The sequence below is a fragment of the Callospermophilus lateralis genome, chromosome 3 (assembly GCF_048772815.1).
Source record: "Callospermophilus lateralis isolate mCalLat2 chromosome 3, mCalLat2.hap1, whole genome shotgun sequence".
Taxonomy (NCBI): Eukaryota; Metazoa; Chordata; class Mammalia; order Rodentia; family Sciuridae; genus Callospermophilus; species Callospermophilus lateralis.
The window spans coordinates 175,961,394-175,984,558 of record NC_135307.1 but is presented as its reverse complement, the minus strand read 5'-3'; the positions used below and the strand labels follow the sequence as shown (position 1 = coordinate 175,984,558).

General features: G+C 35.0%; 1 protein-coding gene across 1 annotated transcript in view; it reads right to left on the bottom strand.

Annotated features, from left to right (window-relative positions):
* The window catches only part of Itch (itchy E3 ubiquitin protein ligase), a 127,489-nt gene that overhangs the window by 37,911 nt on the left and 66,413 nt on the right, over positions 1-23,165 (bottom strand). The window contains exons 7-12 of the mRNA XM_076851715.1: positions 16,097-16,142; positions 13,774-13,931; positions 11,566-11,755; positions 10,652-10,747; positions 9,017-9,191; positions 4,299-4,368 (exon numbers count right to left, since the gene is read on the bottom strand). Of these exons, the coding sequence (XP_076707830.1) occupies positions 4,299-4,368; positions 9,017-9,191; positions 10,652-10,747; positions 11,566-11,755; positions 13,774-13,931; positions 16,097-16,142 (735 nt within the window). The remainder of the gene's footprint in view (positions 1-4,298; positions 4,369-9,016; positions 9,192-10,651; positions 10,748-11,565; positions 11,756-13,773; positions 13,932-16,096; positions 16,143-23,165) is intronic.

Below are 23,165 nucleotides of genomic sequence, written 5' to 3'. Positions count from 1 at the left end.
GTGACCCATTCTGGATATTATTAACACTGGTCAAGGCATCTTAAGTGTGGAAACATGTCACCAACTCTAAGCCTGTTACGTAAGGCAAAAATAATCACTTACAGCTTGTACTAATGTTACATATAGCAAGGTAAGTTCATGCCTTGGTAGTCATGAATTTAAATCTGAAAAAAATGTACTTGTGGAATCTAAAATTATCTTTCTTGCTCAAAAAATATGTATCCAAATGTGTAATACACACACACACAACATGCAATATATATGTGTGTCTTACTGCAGATTGAACCCATGGCCTCCTACATACTGAGCATGTACTCTACCACTGAACTACATCTCTAGCCTCACCAAATGATTACCCAAGTACACAATTGAGCATATATTCATCTTTTATCTGCCATGTAAATTCAGGTGTCACACTAGAGATTTTTCCCTTCAAAAACTATCATAAAACAAGATAAGTTAACTTGTTTCCTATGTATGTTCTAAGTATATACTACTGATATCAGCATTTTTTGGAAAAGGCTGTGAAAAACAATTTCAAAGGTACAAAACTTTTCACTTGCAAACTGAAGGCTCATCTACTTAATGAGAGGAAGTACTGGGGCTGTGGAGCTGATTTCTTACTTTGTTGAAAAAAAACAGATGATAAATAATACTGAAATTACTAAACATCAACTTGAATGCAGTTCAGAGCACTTCCTGATTTGATGAATAAAACAGTGAAAAGCAAAAGCTTATTGCTACTCTATGTAGTGTTTCATAACTATGAAAATGAGAAAGTGTCTTTATACTTGATGAGTGTACAGAGCCCTACATTAGACTGCATTGTTGAACCAAAAGCATTCTTTATTCTCTAGGTCCTATGATGTGTGCACGTGCTAAAATTTCTTTGCTGCCTGATGGTAATGTCTCAACCTATCGCATAAAAAGTTGGACTTAAATATATATTCTTTCACAAAAATAATGCTGTCGATCTCAGAAAGAAACCACAGTGCATAAGATGGGATTCTATTTCCTGGGACAATATTGAAGGTCAGTTGCATCTCCTCATCTGATACATGATGACCAGTTCCAAAACTAAGGCATGGGCCCCAAAAGCAGAGAATCACAAAGCAGTGCTCAGATTGAGTTGTAGGATAATCATAAACTCATATAGGGAGAGGATGCAGCACTTCAACTTTAGAAGTGTAAAACCCAAATATATGCAGATAGTGAAACAGCAACATATTAGCAGGGCAAGAAGCTGGATACCAGGGATTGAAACCAGGGGCACTTAACCACAGAGCCACCTCCCAATTTTTTTAATCAGTGTTTTTTTTTTTTTTTTTTATCTTGAGATAGAGTCTTGTTAAGTTGCTGGGGCTAGCATTGAACTTGTGATCCTCCTGCCTCAGCCTCCAGAGCCTCTTACAGGTATGCACCACTGCACCTAGCAATAAGCTGGGTCTTTAGAGGCGGTATTAAGAAAGTGTTGTTGGCTAAAGGAAAAAGGAAAAAGATCTAGATGATTGAGTTAATGATCAATACAGAAGGCAAGAACCTGTTTACAGAAAAGCTATTCTAATAAAGGCAAGACAGGGGGGCTGGGTTGTGGCTCAGTGGTAGAGCGCTTGCCTAGTATGTTTGAACAACTGGGTTCGATTCTCAGCACCACATAAAAATAAGTAAATAAAATAAAGGCCCATCCACAACTAATAAAAACATTTTAAAAAAATAAATAAATAAAGGCAAAACAGTGCACATTTCAGGCTTCTATGAGCAAGAGGTGCTCCAGAGAAAAAGTCTGTTTCTGACCATCATCCCAACGCAGGTCTTAGTTTTTCTGCAATAAAATTAGGGAGATAAAACACATAACCTTCAGATATTCCTTTTCCTTTTATTTCATCAATTTCTCTTTCTGTAACATGGACATACAACTCTTTAAATAAATATGGGCAAACAATTCATGTCTGGGAATGCAATCTGACAGGTCAAGTTCAACAAGCATAAGGGCAACAGCCCTCATCTAAAGTTCATCATATCAACCACACATTGACCACTCTGAGGATCCAATAGAGCCAGAAGACTCTACCTATTATTTTACACTACAAAACAGAATCTGGTAGGGTAGACACATCTTAAAGTCTATTAAATAAGTTTTAATAACTAAGGTATTAAGCGTACCAATAACAGGGCATACTCATGTGCTCCATGGTGTAGGACACAAAGTTGCCACCCTTATGTATTCCCCTTCCATTGTTTTATAAGGTAATCAACCCCACCAAATTCTGAAATGCACTTTAGAAAAACCAATGTGGCTTGGTGAGATGGCGCACACCTGTAATCCCAGTGGCTCAGGAGGCTGAGGCAGGACTTCAAAGCCAGCCTCAGGGGGCTGGGGTTGTGGCTCAGTGGTAGAGTGATTGCCTAGCACATGAGGTACTGGGTTCAATCCTCAGCACCAAATAAACACACACACACACACACACACACACACAAAGGTATTGTATCCATCTATAACTAAAAAAAAAAAAAAAAAAATTAAAAAGCCAGCTTCAGCAAAAGCCAGGTGCTAAGCAACTCAGTAAGTAAGATCCTATTTCTAAATAAAATACAAAACACAGCTGGGAATGTGGCTCAGTAGTTGAGTGCCCCTGAGTTCAATCCTCAGTACCCGCCCCCCCCCCCAAAAAAACCAATGTGACCATAGTTGAGCATGACTGTGATCTCAAAGAATCATGAGGCTCAGATAGGAGGATCACAAGTTCAAGGTCAGTGTAGGCAACTTAGCAAGAACCTGTCTCAAAATAAAACATAAAAAGGGCTGGAAATGTAGTTCAGTAGTACTCTTAAGGTATTTTCCCCACAACCCCAGTATTTAAAAAAAAAAAAAGGAGGAGGAGGAGGACAAAGGAGAAAGACTGATGTGATCAAAGACCAATGTGTTTTTTTAAGCTTTTTACTTTGAAATTATTACTGTGTTATAAAAAATGTACAGAATCTCAATCTCAATGTACCCTTTAACCAGTTTCTCCCAATGGTGGTATCTTATCTAAGTATAGTACAATATTAAAACTAAGACATTGATACATCATACCTAACAATGGAATTTTCAATGTTTACCATTTGTTAAAGCTGAATCCATGTAGATGAATACAAATTTCTATATATTTTTGTCCCATGTATAGATTTACGCATTCATCAACACAATCAAGACAGAACTTTTCCAACATCATGTAAGAACCCCCTTAGCACTATCTCTTGTATTTGTACCCAACTTTCACCTATCTTGTTCCTGACAAATACTAATCTGTTGTCCAGATCTAGTTTTGTGATTTTTTTTTTTTTTTTTTTTTGTACCGGGGAGTGAACTCAGGGGCATTTAACCACTGAGCCACATCCCCAACCTTATTTTGTATTTTATTTAGAGACAGGGTCTCACTGAGTTGCTTAGTGCCTCACTTTTGCTGAGGCTGGCTCTGAACTGATGATCCTTCTGCCTCAGCCTCCTGAGCTTCTGGGATTGCAGACACACGCCACTGCACCCAGCTTAGTCTTGTAATTTTGCGAATGTTGTATGAATTGAAACATACAGCATTGTTAAAGTTTATATATGGTTTGAGTGTGTCCTACAAGGGTTCTTGTGTTGGAAGCTTGGTACACAGTGTGGCAATATTGGGAGGGAGTGAACCTTTAAGAGGCAGAGACCAGTGGGAAATGGTAAGGTCACTGGGAGTGTGTCTTTGGAAGGCATTTAAAGTCTCACTCTAACTTCCTGTCTTACCACATAATTACCCTCTCTCACATAACCTCCCACCATTATTATGCTATCTGACTTGAAGTCTTCACCAGAGCCAAGCAGAAGACTATGCCATGCCCTTGAACTTCTAGAACTATGAGCTAAAAAAACCTTTCTTCCTTATAAAGTATCTACTTTCAAATATTTGATTATAATAAAAAAAACAAAGTAATAAAAGCATATAATCTTATGAATATTGACTTTGCTAAACATAATGCCTGTGTAGTCCACCCAGATTGCTGTTATCAGTATTCCATTCCCTTTTGATTGCTGAGTAATCAATATTTTTATAAACGTTAGAAGAGCAAAATAATTCTACATTCCAATAAAATTTTCTTACAACGAAAAAGTGAATTTACAACCTGAATAAAATTTAATGCTTATTTGGCACTGTCAATTAAACAGATAGATGTACCTGAAAAGTCTCCCAGGTATTTACTCAAATAAGAGAGAATATCATCTATAAATACCTAATTTTTTAAAATGATAGAATTTAATGAAAAAAACTCATGGGACTTACCCCATCCAGGTGGCAAAGGACCAAGGGGATCAAATTCTTTATTTTGTGATGTAGCAAACAAATCTTGATTCTACAAAGAAATAATTAAATTAAACAGATCATTTCAGAGCAAATATGAGTTCTTGTCATTGAGTTCTAATACGCATTCTTTGGTAATGTGCAACATAACATTCTTACAGAATTCACATCATAGGAAGTGCGATATATTGTTTAATAAATACCAACATAATTTATTTTGGTGATGCAAAACAAAACACAAAACTTGGCAAACATCATCTAACATTTAAAATTATTTGAAATTGAAATACTACACAATATATAATTCTCACCCCACCGTACAACCAAGTTTTTATCTTTTTGCTGCAAATTTTACTATATTAGTAATATAAAATTTAGAAATGCATACAAATCCCCAAAAGTCAGTATAATACCAGTACCCAGAGTCATCAGATGGCTGAGAAAAATATTGTATATGTACTCAAAACCAAAAGATCACCAAAGAACATGAGACATAAAGAATTTTGAAAAGAGTTGGGAAGCAGAAAGACCAGGCTGCCAGATAAGTAAAAGAAAGAACTCCAACTGGAAGGTGCTAATGAGCCTCGAACTAAATGTATGGAAGACCTTAAAATTTTGTTTGTGATTATCACACTGGTGAATAGCATAGTTTGACTAGATAAAATAACCTTTGAAGGAGTCAACCTTTAGAAAAAAGAGAAGTAAAAGTCATATATTATAGGTTTAACGATTGTGTTTTAATTTTAATGTATAATAGGCAATAATTTTGTGGTGATTCACTAAGACTTGATTAAGTCCTTTCCTCTTGAGTAAGACAAGACAAGTAAACAAATAATAGATTCTAATTGCTGTGTGTGCGTGTGTTGCTGGGGATTGAACCCAGGGCTTTGTGCACATGAGGCAAGCTCTAACTATTTTGAAAATAATTTTACTATGGAAAAAAAAAAGGGGGGTAAGATATGACAATGAACTCCTTATACCCAGTACCAAGATTCAAGAGTTAACAAGACTTTGCCACATTTCTTTATGTATCTTTTTTTCTTATACTTTGCTAAAGCAAAAATCAAACATCATTTCAGCCTACATATTTTAGTATGCCTCTCTAAAATTTGTGGATACATTCTTATGTAATCTCAAGATCATTATTACACCTTGCAAAATATCAATGTTAAATTTTTAATTATCTAATACTTAATACAAGTAAATGTCTGGTTGCTTATGTGTTAAAACCAGATCCATTCAAAGTTCTAACACTACATTCAGTTGGGTTGGGTCTCTTACATCTCAATCTAGAGACTACTATATTTTTTAAATTTTTTCTCCAGGTCACTGACCTATTACAGAAACTAGGTTAATTCCTAAGTTTAAAGAATAAGAAAGATATTGCACTTCTGATTTAATAGCTCTTGGCAAAGATATTGAGAACAAAACTTGTTACTCTTTATAGATGCAGTTATGAAAAGGATTTAAGAGTAGAAAGGCCATGTCATAGACTGGGTCTCAAAATTTTGGCATATGACAAACTGTTCTGATAATAAACACTAGTTTAAAACACTAGTTTATTCCACTGGCTCTCCTTGGATAGATCAACTGGAAACATGCACCGTGAATACATAAGCCAGGAAAAATCATTACACAATGGTTCATCATCAGTCACATCAATTTTGAGCTTTAAAATGCTGAGTGTATGAAAATCTACTATCTTTTAACTAGGATCAGAATAGTAGTGACCAAAGACCACTTAATTCACCCAATAAACAGATTATTTCTTAACAATAGCCTCCTTCTCACCAATTTCAAGTAGGTAATTAAAAATGTTAAATTCATTCAATTCACAACTTTGCTTTTTTTTTAAATAAAAATATTCATTTATTTATTCTAATTTCAACTTTGCTTATTTTAAGGGTAAAATAAGCTGTTTAAATTCTATATGATTTATTAACACTATAAAAAAAAGTAAGAATTTCAGAAAATTGGTCAGTTGTTTTTTGACAGGAGGGAGACGAACAGAGGTGATGAGGTATAAATTATAACTCAAAAAAAGTTTCAGGGGCTGTGGCTGTGGCTCAGTGGTAGAGCGCTCACCTAGCATGCGTGAGGCACTGGGTTCAATCCTCAGCACCACATAAAAATAAAATAAAGATATTGTGTTTACTAAAAATAAATATAAAAAAAGAAGCTTCAAGCCAGACACAGTGGCAAATACCTATAATCCCAGTGACTTGGGAGGCTGATGTAGGAGGATCACAAGTTTGGGACCAGACTCAGTAACTAAGAGAGGCCCTCAGCAACTTTGGGAACCTGTCTCAAATATAAAAAAAATAAAATGGACTGAGATGTAGCTAAGTGGTAAAGCAACCCTGGATTCAATTCCCAGTACCAAAAGAAAAAAAGAAGTTCCAAAGATTGTGAATTCTACATTGATTAAGTTTACAATAAGTCAGTATACACAGTAGGTACTCCAGAATTTTTAAAATCTAATCTTTAAAAGGATTGTTTTGAGGGCTGGCACTGTGGCTCAGCAGTAGAGCTCTCATCTCACATGTGAGGCCCTGCGTTTGATCCTCAGCACCACATAAATAAAAAATAAAAGTATTGTGTCTACCTACAACTAAAAAAATATATTAAAAAAAAAAGATTTGAGGGCTGGGGCTCAGTGGTAGAGCACTCACCTGGCACACATGAGCACCACATAAAAATAAAAGTATTGTGTCCATCTACAACCAAAAAATACATATTAAAAATTTTTTAAAAAGATTGTTTTGAGCAGGTGTGCATGGGCACACGCCTGTGATTCCAGTGATCTGGGAGGCTGAGGTAGGAGGATCGCAAGTTCAAGGCTAACCTCAGCAATTTAAAGAGGCCCTGTTTCAAAATTACAAAAAATAAAAACAACAACAAAAACAAAAATAACAAAAATTCCATAATGTTTTGAAAGATTACATACTACCAAAATGAGGTCAAGGGCACATTTATTTACAGTTTGGGATATGAAGGAGAGAAGAGATGAGAAATAAAATTTCTAGGTATCTAATATGTGCCGAACACATTAAAAACTTTTATTTTATGGAATCCTAAAAAAATACAATAAAAAAATAAACCAAAAAAATATTTGAAGCAATTAAATATATCTATTTTACATATAAAGTAAATGAGTCTTGATGAGGTTAAGTAACTTACTCAAAGTCATATAGAGAAAGTAACTGTGGAATCAGGATTCGAACCCAGATGTGTGTGACTGCAAAGCCCATGCATGATCTTTCCACTGGACACCCATGTGGAAACTAGTTTTAAAGAAGGCAGGCAAGCTAAGCATTCAAACCTAGAAGAAATGTGGCGAGGTATACCAAAGGTGATTATAACTTAGAAAGAAAGGAATATGTAAAAGAGCATAGAAAAAAAAATGAGTAAGATAGACAAGAATCAAAAATTAGTTTCACCTTTAAAACCACCAGTAAGGGGAATATTGTGACATATGTCTATTGGAAGTGACAGATAAAACTGTTATTCAAAAGAAGGATGTTTTAGTCTTAACTGGGGTGTGAAGGAAAGGCTTCTGATAAAGGTGAATTTGACGATGATAATAAGATCCAGAATAGGCAGGAATATAGAAAAAAGTAAAAAAAGTTAAAGTCTAGTGAGGAATATGTAATGTGTTGTTTTACTCTGATGGATCTAACAGGGATAATACCAATGGCAGTGGAAGTGATGGCAACTGGGTCATCCTGTCTTGCAGTTTTACAGAGTTGGGTTTAGCATGTGCTAGGCAAACTTTCTATCACTAAGCTATATCCCAACCCTTTCTGTTTTATTTTGAGACAGGATCTCACTAAGTTGCCCAGGCTGGCCTAAAACTAGTGATTCTTTTGCCTCAGCCTCCCGAATAGCTGGGATAATAGACGTGCACCATTGTAGATGGATGAGAATCAAATTTCTCAACAGACTATTTCCTTTCCTCAAAGAAAAGATCTGTGATATTTTATTACTTGAGAGATTATAAAATAAGCAGCAAAGATCATACAGCAAAGAAAATATTAACATATTTTGGTGTACTTATCACTACCGTTATACCATTACTCTAAAGGGAAATATATAAAATTTAAACCATTTGTTTCCATAAAGGAAATGTCTCTATACTAAAAATAATGTATCTGTGAAGTCAGAAAAATATAATTAGTATAATCCTATAAGAAATCACATTTATTCAGTTTCCCAGCGCATTAATTAATTTGTTAGGTAAACTTTACCTCTAAATGTTAAAAAAGGATTCAACTCCATTATGAATTCTACACAAAAACTTAAAGGTCAAGTTCTTTGAGATTCAAATCTTTAAATATTCTGCTAAGTTAAATGCAGTACTAAATTCAGAATTTTTTAAAAAAGATTCCTTTCAAACTACTTAGGTTTATTTTTACTATTCTTTTGTTCATGAATTTTAAGTTGTTCTCACTTTTTTGTTTATTCTTGACATTAACAAACAGAAGGGGGATGAAACTCAGGAAATTACAGAAGGAAAGAATAGATCACATAAATAGAATAGTCCAGAGAAGGTCTTAAAATAATACCTATTAAGAGCAAAAACTGGGCTGCCCTTCTATTTGTACCTTCTTTTATAAGTGCTTTAAATGATAAGCAGGAAAGGTTTAAAAACTGAATACATTTATCAGTCATAATAATCAACAAATCAATAGGTTTCTTACTCCATAAATGAATCTCTGGTTAAACTGCTGCATTGCTCCTTGAAGCTGACTACGTTGTAGCTGCCACTGTTCATAGTTCCGGACAGATTCCAATGTTGGCCTCTGCCATGTTGTTGTTCTTGTGAAATGGTCAACATAATAAATGCGTCCCATATTGTCAACTCGACGTTCCCAGCTAAATCAGAACAAAAACAAATTTCAGCAAATACTTGTAAAACAGATAAAAGATTTTACCTTGAGAAAATATTGATTTTCCTGAATTCTTTCATATATTTTACAGTAGTCTACAAGTAAACATAAAAGGAATGTTTCTAAAGGTTTATTTCTTAAAAACTCTTAAAATTTATTAGTATTTTATTTATATATTTTTACTTGTAGATGGACACAATACCTTTCTTTTATTTATTCATTTATTTTTATATGGTGCTAAGGATGGAACCCAGAGGCTCACACATGCTAGGCAAGTGCTCTGCCAATGAGCTACAACCCAGCAAAATGCAATATATATTGAGGCTGGGATTGTGGCTCAGGGTAGCACATTTGCCTAGCTTGTGTGAGGCACTGGATTCCATTCGCAGCACCGCAAATAAATAAATAAATAAAGGTCTATCAACCATCAAAAAAAAAAAAAAAAAAAATATATATATATATATAAAATGCAAGGCATATTCAGTGAGTAAGTCTCAAAGAGTCATTAAAAAAAAGTTCATTTTTATGCCAGAGAAATTTTACTGTTGTAATCACAAAAGAGACATGATTATATAGAGCTTTTCAAAGGTATCAAAAAGAACTTAGACACAGAATACGACTGATTTTTTTTTTACTTATATTTAATCAAGTTAATATTGATAGAGTAACTTGATTTCTACCTCCATGGTTGTTTAGGTTTGTCTTTCAATATTCTAATATTATAAATAATAAGATAATAAATAACCTTGATATAGCAAAATTTTTTCTTCTTTTGAATTATTTCTCTATGATAAACTTCCTAGGGAAAATTACTAAGGTTGCAGAGCTTCCTATAAGAAATTTACACTATACCAGCAGTGTTAGGAGGTAAAATTTCTCACACTTGACATTAAAGCAAAATAGTACCTTTGAGATGTGCATTTCTTTAAAACTACTAGCAAGGTTAAATATTTTTTCATGTTTGGTATAGACTTTTCTCTGGATTAAAATATATTTTCTCTGGATTACAATATATTTTCTTCCAGTTAAGTGCTTAACATTGTGTGTTACTATATCCTTAACATTCTCAACTATTTTACAATTATTTAATTACTATCTGTTAAATTTTTATCTGATAGGGACTGTATCTTAATATATAAGAGTTACAATTTTATTCTATATAAATAATTACTCTTGAAGAAACTAATCTTCTAAAACTTTGTGGCTCTGAGCCAGGTAAACAGTTCAGACAGGAAAATTTGAAGAAAAATAACTATGAAATCTTTAGGTGGAAAATGGGTGAAAATAAAAATAATTCTCTGAATCAACTCTCTAGTTTTCTTCTTTCTAGTGAGCACCTACCACAGAACAAAGAGGACAGAGAAAGAACTGACAGAAGAGGAAATATAGGAATGAAGGGAAGATGGAGTACAGGTATAATCCATACTTCTGAATCAACACACTTACCCAGGAGGTAGAGGCTCAGGTCTATCCCACGTTGTTCTTTTTTCAACATGATCTACATAATAAACTCGCCCATGCTGGTTCACTCTTTGCTCCCAACTTAAACACAAAATTAAAAAGATTGGTAGGTAGGGCACTTGTGTGAGTAAGTTTGGCTTTTCAATGCTGTCACTGCCTTTTGCCCTTAAATGACCATTTTATAGAACTGAGGAAAATAAGCATGTTAGTTGTTAAAGAAATATGATAGAAATAAAATAAAGTCAAAAACTGACATTTTCTGGGGGTGGCATATAATAGATGAGATTTATTCTACATATGTGTCTGCTCTAGAAGAGGACTTGTTTTTCTCTGTTTTTTGTTTGGGGGTGGGTGGGTACCAGGGATTGAACTCAAGGGCTCACAACCATTGAGCCACAACCCCAACCCTAATTTTGCATTTTATTTAGAGACAGGGTCTTACTAAGTTGCTTAGTGCCTCATTTTTGCTGAGGCTGGCTTTGAACTCATGATTTTCCTGCCTCAGCCTCCCAAATCGCTGGGATTATAGGCGTGCGCCACTGTACCCTGCTAGACTTGTCTTTCTCAAGAAGCTGGAGGTCAGACTAATTAGACCAAAGTCACTCTCAATCTGATCAGGTTATACTCAGGACCTGAGTGGAAAAGAATGCTATGATTAATGTTATGAAATCTTTCATGTTTGGTATAGACTTCAATTAAAGAAAAAAAAATCATCTACTTTTCCTTGAATAAAAGTAGCAAATTTCTAATGTGGTGAGCTTTTTAAGATTCCAGACTCCACCAAAATCTGTAACAATTGCTTAAAGATAGTTACTGAAAAAATGTAGCATTATTTTCTTTATTAATGAGACATGCAAGATCCTAAAGAAAATAAATGTTAATCAAAAAAAGTTACTTACCCAGGTGGTAGGGGAGCTTGAGTTACAGGATTCAATGGCCTAGGACCTGAGCCTCCAGATATAGTAAGAGGAATTATTAATCCAGATGTTGCTCCTTCAGATGTATTTGTATTTGTATTTGTTGGTGGCAGAGAACCTGTACTAGATCCATCACTTTCAGAAGTGGTAGATGGTGAACCATTGACAGATGCTACAGAAGATTTAGGAAAAAACAGGAAAAGAATACTCTCTTAATTTAAAAATCAGAATAAAATTTTAGTTTAAAAAATAAAAAGGTATTTGACAAAATATTAAGATGCAAGTACACAGGTGAAAATTACTTGAAGAAAATAATGAGAACTAGACAATGTTGCCCCTTAAAAGCCTTGTTTATAACTTCTTTTTTAAAAAATTTTTTATAGTTGTAGATGGACAGAATGCCTTTATTTTATTGCTTATTTTTATGTGATGCTGAGGATCGAAACTAGTGCCTCATGCATGCTAGGCAAGCACTCTGCCACTGAGCTACAGCCCCAGCCCCTTTTTTATAACTTCTTAACTCCCATCAACCCTGTCTCATTATTAATTACAAGACATAGATTCTGACTTCATAAAATCAAAAGAAATAAAAATCTTATATCTACTTATTTACTTGGCAGAGTGCTCTACCACTGAACTACATCCCGAGCCTTTTCTTTTTATTTGTATTTTGAGACAGTGTCTTTCTAAGTTGCTGAACTTAAACTTGTGAACCTCCTGCTTCAGGCTTCTGAGTAGCTGGAATTACAGGCATGTCACCAATGCACATAATAGGCAAGTGCTCCACCAATTAAATAGAATCATCTAGAAAAGCATTAATAGTCCTTGGTATTATAAGTTTGTTTAGTAATTTTCTAGATCCTTAACTGTCTTTTCTAAAATACCATTACAGATTAGCGATTACTTTTTTTAATGCTAGCTGTAAAATGAATGATCTGACTGATAAACAATAGTATTCTTACAAATTTTTTTTCTGGGGTTGGGGGTACTAGGGATTGAACCCAGGGGTGTTTTACCACTGATTTATATCCATAGCCCTTTGCACTTTTTATTTTAAGACAGGATGTCACTAAGTTGTTTAGGGTCTTGCTATGTTGCTTAGGCTTTGAACTTGAAATCCTCCTTCAGCCTCCCAAGTGGCTGGGATTATAGGCATGTGCCATTGATCTGGTTTACTAATGTTAAAAACAAACAAACAAAAAAACATTTATTTTTTAGTTGTAGGTTGACACAATACCTTTATTTTATTTTATTTTTTAATGTGGTGCTGAGGATCAAACCCAGTGCCTCATGCATGCTAGGCAAGTGTTCTACCTCTGAGCCACAACCCCAGCCCTACAAATATTTTTGAGCACTTACTACATTTTCAAGAAATATTTGATGACAAAGCAATTTCTGGAGAAAATTATCAATATTATAACAAAACGCATATCATTTTAAAGACCTGGATTATATTGTTAATACAACTATCTATGAAGGGATGAAATAATCGAACACAAATTCATTTAATGAAATGATTTGTGGATAACCAATTTACTTTTCTAACAATATTTGGTTTATTATTTTGCATTCCCTACCCACGCTGTAGCAGAGGGAAATAATTAAAGATGATATCAAAGATAGATCTATAGATGTTTATATTGTTACTATATGAAATATGTTCATTTGCTGTATTTTCACCTTAAAATCTGATTATCATTTACCTTTGTTGGACTACTTGCCATTTATGAATTGTCCCATTGAAGGATAGAAGGGTACAAGCAAACAGATTCTTGACTGTAAAACAAGTTTATAGACAGACATGTTGGCACAAACCTATAATCCCATCCACTCAAAGGAGGTTTAGGCATGAAAATTGCACGTGTGAGGCCACCCTGGGCAACTTAGCAAGACCTTCTCCTAAAATAAAAAATAAAAAGGGCTGGGGATATAGCCCAGTGATTAAGTGCCCTTGATTTGAGCCCCAATACCAGGGGATTTACCAAAAAAAAAAAAAAGACATACTTTGGAAGAAAAACTTAAGGAAAAGGTACTTCTTGGTTACATATAGAAAGATCACACTTGGCCAAAATCATAAATGTAAAAATGTAGCCAAGTAACTAACCTAAAAGATCTTCAAAATTTACCTAAGGATCAACTCCCAATTAGAACATACTTTACAAAAAAAGTATTTAGATCTAGAATACACACCTGGTCTACGTGGGGTGGGTGGAGGTGGTCGTGAAGGTCTTGGAGGTCTAGAAGGTTTAAAACCACCATTTGAGAGTGATGGAGAATTGTTCCCATTGACCCTTCTATTTTCACCAGACCCTCCATCCTCAGGGTCATCTGAACCACTTGTGTTCACTCTGGGTGGGGAGGGTAAAGAAGGAAAGGAGGAGAAGCAATTTAAAAATCAGCTTGGAATCTACTTGGTCTTGCAATAATCTAAGGCACTAACCTGAGTTTTTTCAAACAGCCTGTTTTCCTAGCTTATTAATCTAAAATCACATTCTTTTCTGCAGCTTTTGAGTGTTAATACTCCATCTTTAAAAAAAAATTTTTCAACTTCTATTGTTGGTAATCTTGTATTTCTACTTCTAATCATCTCTTCTTTGTTTTCTTCTTCCCACTCACTAAATATACACTGCTATAATTCTGTTCTTTCCCTCCTTTTTCTTCTCCAGATTTGCCCCTAGGATCTCAAATTACATGATTTCCACAATTATCTATGAGAATGATTCCCAAATCAGAATTTCTAGTTTTTTTCTCACTCCCATTCCGGTATCAAATTATCAACTAAACACAAATCTAGAATAACTCTCCAATCCAAAAGGAAGAGAACTGCCTCCTATCCTCCCAGATAATTTTAATTTTCTTTTTCCTATGACTCTTGACACAGGTACTTGGGAAGCTGAAGCAGGAGGATCTCAAATTCAAGGGCAGCCTAGGAAATCTAGCAAAGCCCTGTCTCAAAATAAAATTTAAAAAGGGATAGGGATGTAGCTCAGAAGTAGGCTCTATGTAAGGTCCTGGTTTCAATTCTTAGTATTGGGAAAAAAAGTTTTCTTGTGATCTACAGATATATTTATGTAATTTTTATTTTAGTTTTTTAATTTTGGCACCAGGGATTGAACCCAGAGGCGTTCAACCACTGAGTCATATCTCCAGCCTTTTTTATGTTTTACTTTGAGATAGGGTCTCTATGAGTTAGTTAGGGCCTTGCTGAGTTGCGGAGGCTGGTTTTGAACTTGCAACTCTCCTGCCTCAGCCTCCCAAGCAGTTGGGATTACACCATGCCTGGCTATTTACGTAATTTTAAAAACCTTTTCTATTGCTGTTTCTGGCAAGGAGTTACTACTATTCCTAAATATTCTACCTCTTGGCTGGGGATGTGGCTCAGTGGTAGAGTGCCTGCCTACCATGTGTGCCAGGCTCTGGGTTTGATCCTCAGCACAGCAAAAAGAAAAAAAAAAAAAATACATCCACTTCTACTGATATTAGTATAGGACACGATTCTTATCAGAAATGAATCTATAAAGGTAGATTTCTATTTAGTAACTACTTTATAAACTTTGGTTTTCCTAACCTTGGTAAATTGTCTTTTAAAAAATATTTCATTATGAAAATTTCTATATATCACAAAAGTAGAAAGACTAATGCAACAAACTCCCATGTACCCATCAATCCAGCTTCAACATTTTGTTCTATTGCTTCACCTATCCTCCTTTGCAGCATGTGACACAAAAGCATCACCTTATTCTAGATAATTTCCCCTTATGATCTGTGATGATACTTATCTGGTTCTCCCATTCTGACTACTGTTTCATCTTCTTCTCGCCCACTGCGTAACCAATTTGGGAAAAACAAAGATTCCAAAGGAATTTTATAATCACTGCATACTGTATTTAAGATATGTTGCTTATAGCTTTAAGAGTAGGGTCATTTCCTTTCCTAATTTTTCTCCCATTATCAGCTTCCAGAATAACTAATGAACAAAGTTTGTTAACTCAATTAAAATGATCCAAGGTTTTCAACACATTGTATGCCCAAACCTACAGACAGACAGACATAAAAAAGTACTGAACCTAGGCTAATAGCAAACAGATGGTACAAGTCTCTGCCCCTTCTAATGATGGCTCACAAGATACCACACAGCTAGTGATGACTTTCACACATTTGCAGAATTCCTACTTCAGCTTTCCTGGGACAAAAAAAAAAAAAAAAAAGCCTAGTGGCTGACTGATAACCCTGGGATTCAGAACTCCTGCCTTTTGAAGGTATCAATCTATTCACTTTCTTCAAACTAAAGGAAATAAACAATTTTTTATCTCTGGCCTCCCCTAGACAGCTGCAATCAGATAAACTATGAGTCTTCAATATTTCACAAATATTTCCTTTCTTCCCTTGAATCTTGAACCCTTTTTGACATCATTCTTATATCAGTGTGAACCTGAAGTTTTAATGAATCTACATTAATTTTCCCTCTATCCTTCCTTCTGCATTCTGTGGTAGGCAATCAGTGAACTCTTACCTCGTTTCATCCTTGGATCTGGAGCCATCATCATTCTGTGAAGTACCTTTAACATCAATAAAATTTAAATAGAAAGTAAATTTCAAGACAGTAGATTTTGATGTTCTTTTTCTAAATATGCCATGTGAGCAAAGCCTTTTATTACATCATTTTAGTATAGAATTAACTCCATGAGTTTTGCTTTTGTTTTTGGTGAGTGCCTTGTGCATACTAGGCAAGCACTGTACTACTGAGCTATATCCCTAGCCCCAACACCAGTTTTGAAGGAAAATATGATAGGTATTCATATGATTGAAAGACGTTTTACTAAAATTTTATACAGATGTTCATCATTATGTGTAACAGATGTTAACAGTGAAGGTATATTTCTCATGAACTGTGTCTGCCTTTTTTGAAATATATATTTGACTCCAATTCAAACCAGTATTTAGTCATCTCTTGTATCTCAAATACCTCAAGAAAAGCACACTGATCACAGTAGGATGATTCATAAACAAGATTCTGAAAATAGAAAACCAGTACAACTTCTATCTCATGCAGGGCCCTGGAGAAGAACTTCAAAAATAGGAAAGGCATAGATAAGTTTCAAAGTAGCCAAAATGAATGCCATGATGTCCATGTTTTGTTCCCATTTTATATGTGGAAAATATACCCAGAATTCTGTCAGGGCTCATGTACTTCAAGTGCTAGAGGTAGGCTCAATGATAGCAGAATGCAGACAGTGAAGAAGGAGAAAAAAACTATAAAATGTAGAAACAAGAAATCAGGTTCAACAATTTGGGTCCAACTGGTGAAGAACAATACTGACTAGATGAAATCATTTAAAATTACTACATTACACTAGAGTATATTAATGGATTAATTAATTAAAAGATGCTGAGTCACAACCACATTATACCATTTTGAGCGAGGTTGGCAAGTATCTAATTCAGCCTAGAAATATAAATTTTAGGGCTGGGGGTGTACATTACTGGTAGAGAGCTCGCCTAGCACACATAAGGCACCACTGGGTTCCATCATCAGCATGGCAAAGAAAGAGAGAAAGGAAGAAAGGAAGGAAGGTATTGTGTCCGTCTACAACTAAAAAAAATTTTTTTAAAGAAATATTTTTATATTATCCCCAGTATTCCCTAAAATGACTAATAAATGGGACATCAGTAAGAAATCAGTCAACCAGTATTTTTCTCCTCTCAAAATCAAGATAATCACCTAGAATAACCTATTTAAATGTACAAATAACTGCTACTTCAAAACTTCCTCATTTATTACAGTGAAGCATAGTTAACTACAGGTTCTAATGCCAAATTGTGTGAATTTTTATCCTAGATTCACCATGTACTAACTCTGTGACCTTAAAAAAAAGTATATTTGGCTTTTCTTTGCCTTTTTTTTTTCATGTATAACATGGGGATAGTGCTGGGAATGTGGCTCAGTGGGAAAACACTTGCCTAGCATGCACAAAGCTCTGGGTTCAATCCCCAGCACTGCAAAAAAATAAAAATAAAATGGGGATAATGATGACACCTACATTATAGTGTAGACATGAGCATTAAACATATATACATTTAGAATAGTATCAAAATTTGTATCTCATTAGCCAAGTTTTAAAAAATTTAATAAAAGTGGCCCTTGTTATTTCACTTCAATATGGGGGTAAACCATAACTACTGCATTTTGACATATTATACATACATGGAATATAACATATTCTAATTAGGATCCCATTCTTGCAATTGAACATGATGTGAAGTTTTAATGTACAGTTCTTTAAAAGTATTCCCAATTGGGCTGGGGATGTGGCTCAAGCAGTAGTGCGCTCGCCTGGCATGCATGCGGCCCAGGTTCGATCCTCAGTACCATATACAAAAAAAGATGTTGTGTCCGCCGATAACTAAAAAATGAATATTAAAGTTCTCTCTCTCTCTTAAAAAAAAATAAAAATTAAAAAAAAGAAATTAAAAAATATATATATATTCCCAATTCATAAAATTTCCTCAAGAAAAACAGATCAGATTTCTAAATGCAATCACTTTGCCCACAAGAAACTCTGGATGATCTATAAAAATTCTTCTACTCTATAAGCAAAGTCAAAAGGGCCCTCCCACCACAAAATAACTGGCTTCTGGATAAAGCTGTGTAACACATTGTCCTTATTTCCTGGATGCCTAGCAATCTCAAAAACAAATAAACAAAAAAACTAAACTGATGTATCAGATGCAGTAAGCAAATGTAACAAACAGGGTTACCGTAGGGGCAATTATCAATTCTGAAATGGATTAGAAAGCCTTGGGCAGCAAGGTGGGGGCACTGCGCCACAGATTGTCACAATAGGCTGGAAACCCTGGAAAGGAGCTCGGGTTTCAAAATCTGTGGGACATCCTGGCACCTAAAAAAAATTTTCTTGGTACAAACAATTCCCAATTTAGGATCTTAAGATTTCAAGAGACTAAAAGAAAATATAAACTTGCAATCAAAGAACAGCAAACAGGCTGGGCGCAGTGGTGTGCGCCTGTAATCCCAGCAGCTCAGAAGGCTGAGGTAGGGGATCACAAGTTCAAAGCCAGCCTCAGCAATAGTGAGGCACTAAGCAACTCAGTGAGACCCTGTCTCTAAATAAATACAAAACAGGGCTGGGGATGTGGCTCAGTGGTCGAGTGTCCCTGAGCTCAATACCCGGTACCAAAAAAAAAAAAACACAAACAAACAAACAAACAAACAAAAAAACAGCAAACAAATGAGCACATGAGGGAAAGACATAAAATTATTTATACTCCCAAAGATTTCAGATGCTGGAATTATCAAATGGAGAATGTAGAGAAAAACTGTGTATCAAAAGTGAGGCACTGGGTTTGATACCCAGCAGCGCATTAAAAAAACTAAATAAACAAAATAAAGATATTGTGTCCATCTACAAACAAATATATTTTTAAAAAATAAATAAAAATTAATGAGAAATGAGAAACAATTAAAAACGAACATCTGTAATTCTATTCCTAGATCTACACCCAAGAGAAATGAAAACATATGCCCATATAGAAACTTGTACCAAAATGTTAATAGCAGCATTATATACAAATAAACATAGCCAAAGGGAAAAAAGCTAAATGTCCATCAATGGATGAATAAACAAATATGCACAACGGAATATTAAATATATATACATATACATAAAAAGAAAATACTAATCATGATACAACTCAGAACTTAAATTCTCATACTAAGAATCCATTCATGAAAAGTCAATTATAGTTCCTTACTATAATAGGCAAATCCATAGAGACTTCTAGAAAGCAAGTTAGTACCAGAGGTTAGAGGAAGAAGTGAATTAATTCTTTTTCTGAGATTCTAGTTTTGAAACATTGTAGTATTGTAGTATTGTGAATACACTACCACTGAACTGTATACTTCACAATGGTTAACTGTATGACAAAGAATCAAAATTAGGGCCTGGGGATGTGGCTCAAGTGGTAGCGCATTCGCCTGGCATGCGTGCCGCCCGGGTTCGATTCTCAGCACCACATACAAACAAAGATGTTGTGTCCGCCGATAACTAAAAAATAAATATTAAAAAAAAAATTCTCTTGGGGCTGGGGATGTGGCTCAAGTGGTAGCGCGCTCGCCTGGCATGCGTGCGGCCCGGGTTCGATTCTCAGCACCATGTACAAACAAAGATGTTGTGTCCGCCGATAACTAAAAAATAAATATCAAAAAATTCTCTCTCTCTCTCTCTCTCTCTCTCTCTCCTCTCTCTTTAAAAAAAAAATTCTCTCTCTCTCTCTCTCTCTCTCTCTCTCTCCTCTCTCTCTCTCTCTTTTAAAAAAAAAAGAATCAAAATTAAAAAGGAACGGAACATATACATTTAGAACCATATTCTAAAACCTATTCCTAAATACACCTGAAGTTGGGCTGGGGCTGGGGCTGGGGCTCAGTGGTAGAGCACTCATCTCGCATGTGTGAGGCCCTGGGTTGGATCATCAGCACCACATAAAGATGCATAAAATAAAGGTATTATGTCCACCTACAACTAAAATAAATAAATTTTATATATATATATATAAATACACCTGAAGCATACATGACAAAGAATAAAGATCTTTACAAGAATATGTTCCTATTCTATAATCATGAATTTTAAAATAAAATGGATTTTTCTTTCTCTTTAGGGAAAAAAAAAAAAGATAAATAAGAAGTTCATATGTGAACTCTTACAGATACAAACAACTGCCCACAATCTGTTAATTTAGATATCAGGGCTACAAAAATAAGTAAATTAATAAAAGACCTCTTCCTATAGACTCATAAAAACAGATTAATTCTATACTTAAGTGGAGGAAAACACTAGGACAAATTATGTGGGTACTTTCCAAAATAGAGAAACAAGAAAAAATATCAAGGGAAAGATAATAGAGATTCTTAGTGGGATATGAAACATTTTTCAGGGTTGGGGAACAGGGGAACACATAAAGCTCTCTAGTTTTTAAGGACAACTTAAAGTAGGAAGTAAAGTAGGAAGAAAAGGGAAAAAATGCTGAGTAAGTTTTGTTTTACTTGTAAAAGGTTTACTTATAAAACTGCCATTTTAAGAAGTTTATCCACCAAAAAGAAAGAACTAAAAATTTGTTTTTAAATACCAAAAGACAGACTATAATCACATTGAAAAAAATCCAAGCAGAGCCTATTCATGCCTATAATCCCAGCTACTCAGGACATTGAGGCAGGAGGATTACAAATTTGAGGCCATTTGAGGCCATCCTTGGTAATTTAGCAAGACTCATCTTCCGCCCACAAAAAAGGCCTGGGAATATAGATCAGCAGTAGAGCTCTTAGCTAGCATGTTCAAGGTCCTGGGTTCAAGTCAGAGATAGGTTGAGAAAGGGGAAGAGAAAGAGAGAGAGAAAGAAAGGGAAGGAGGGAAGGAAGAAGAAAGTAAAGAGAGAGGGAGAAATGCAGGCAGAAAGAAAGAATGAGGGCTGGGGATGTGGCTCAAGCGGTAGAGCGCTCGCCTGGCATGCGTATGGTCCGGGTTCGATCCTCAGCACCACATACAAACAAAGATGTTGTGTCTGCTGAAAACTAAAAAATAAATATTAAAAAAATTCTCTCTCTCTCTCAGAAAAAAAAAAAGAAAGAATGAAAGATTTAACCTAATCTTCACATTATAACTGAATATACAGCAAGTTATTATTTCGTGACATTTAATACCAAAATTCAGGCAATGATTTGCTTTTATAAATATTTAAAAATACACTGAAGAGCTGGGGATGTAGGTCAGTAGTATAATATTTATCTGGCATACTCAAGGCCCAGGATTTGATCCCCAACAATAACATAGAATAATAATAAGTAAAAAATGGGGAATATTAAATCTGCCAGAATAGATCCCTCTCTCCCTTCCTTCCATACTGGGGATTTAACCCAAGGGCACTCTACCACTATGCTACACCCCAGACCTTTTTATTTTAACAAGGTTTTACTAAATTGTCCATTCTGGCCTCAAATGGTTGCATACAGTTAACCATTGTAAAAAATCCTCCCACTTCAGCCTCCAACCTCTCATGTGCCACTGAGCCCGGCTAAGGAGATTTCTTGTAAGAACCACCCTATGTGTTCTTTCTCAAAACAATTGTAAATAAGCATGGTCAAGGAAAAAACCCTAAAAATCTATAACATTTGAAAAATTATCAGAATACAAAAACAAATCACCTCACCTCAGTTCTTATAAAATCAAACAATGCCCCATGCCAAAGATTTAATTTTTTAAAAAATACATTTTAGTTGTAGATGGACACAATATCTTTATTTACTATATTTATGTGGTGCTGAGGATCAAACCCACTGCCTCACATGTGCTAAGCAAGTGCTCTACCACTGAGCCAATACCCTAGCCACCCCCAAATTTAATCTTAGTACTAGACTCTAATTTTCACTTTGGCCTGTAGTTAAAAGTTACAGAAATGGAGGTAATCAAAGGATATAGGTAGTTCTCACCATATATGCTTGTGGCCCTTACTGGATGTTTTTTCTTATAACTCACAGTTTGATTTTAACAACTAGATTTAAAGTCCCTAGAGTACCAGGTGCAGTGGTTCACATCTGTAATTCCAGCTACTCATGAGATTGAAAGAGAAAGACCACAAATTTGAGGCCAGCCTAAACAACTTAGCAAGACCCCTTTCAAAATAAAATTGTAAACGTCTAGGGATGTAGTTTGATGGTGAGAATGCTTGCTAGCTTGCATGAAGCCCTTGGTTGAATCCCAAATACCACAAAATAAAGTTCCTAGGATTTGAAGTAAGAAACAAAAGGTGTATTTAAAAAGGCAGTAGCTGGGTACAGTGACACATACCTGCAATCCCAGAAACTTGGGAGCGTGAGGCAGAAGGATCACAATTTCAAGGCCAGTCTGGATAACTTAGCAAGAACCTCAGTAATCTAATGAGACTCTGTCTCAAAATTAAAAACAAAAGAGGACTGGGGATATAGCTCAGTGGTAAAATGCCCCTAGGTTTAATTTCCAGTAGAAAGGAAGAAGGCGGGGGAGAAAAGGAAGAAGGAAGACAAAGCAGTATCAATAAATGTGTTTCAGTCTTGACTCTATAATATTAGTTTGTATGGGAGTGGAAATACTATTTAAACTCTCAGAGGCTCACTTCCCTTATCTGTAAAATGTAGGCAATGCTTTACAAAATTAAGATGGTTAATAAGAATATGTCAGCACAGTGTCCCTAACTATGGTAATCACTCAACAAATGGCAGCTATGATATCTGGCATCTCCAGTTCTAAAATCCACTGTGACTTCCCAATTAAAACCTCTCTTTACTTCAAAGAACAAGTTAAATTCTCACTGTCAACTGCTTTTCTATTTGAGAGGAAAAATGATAATATAGAAATGTCTATGTATGTAGAAAAAAATGGAAAAACTGCAAAATACATATGCAGTTAAGATTCTACTGTGAAACATGAAGACCAACAAGCTTTACTTTTGCCTGCTTACTATTCTTCATAAAAATATGAATACTGATAAGCTTTATTTTTGCATTAATAATTGTTTCAACTACTAGGGGGAAA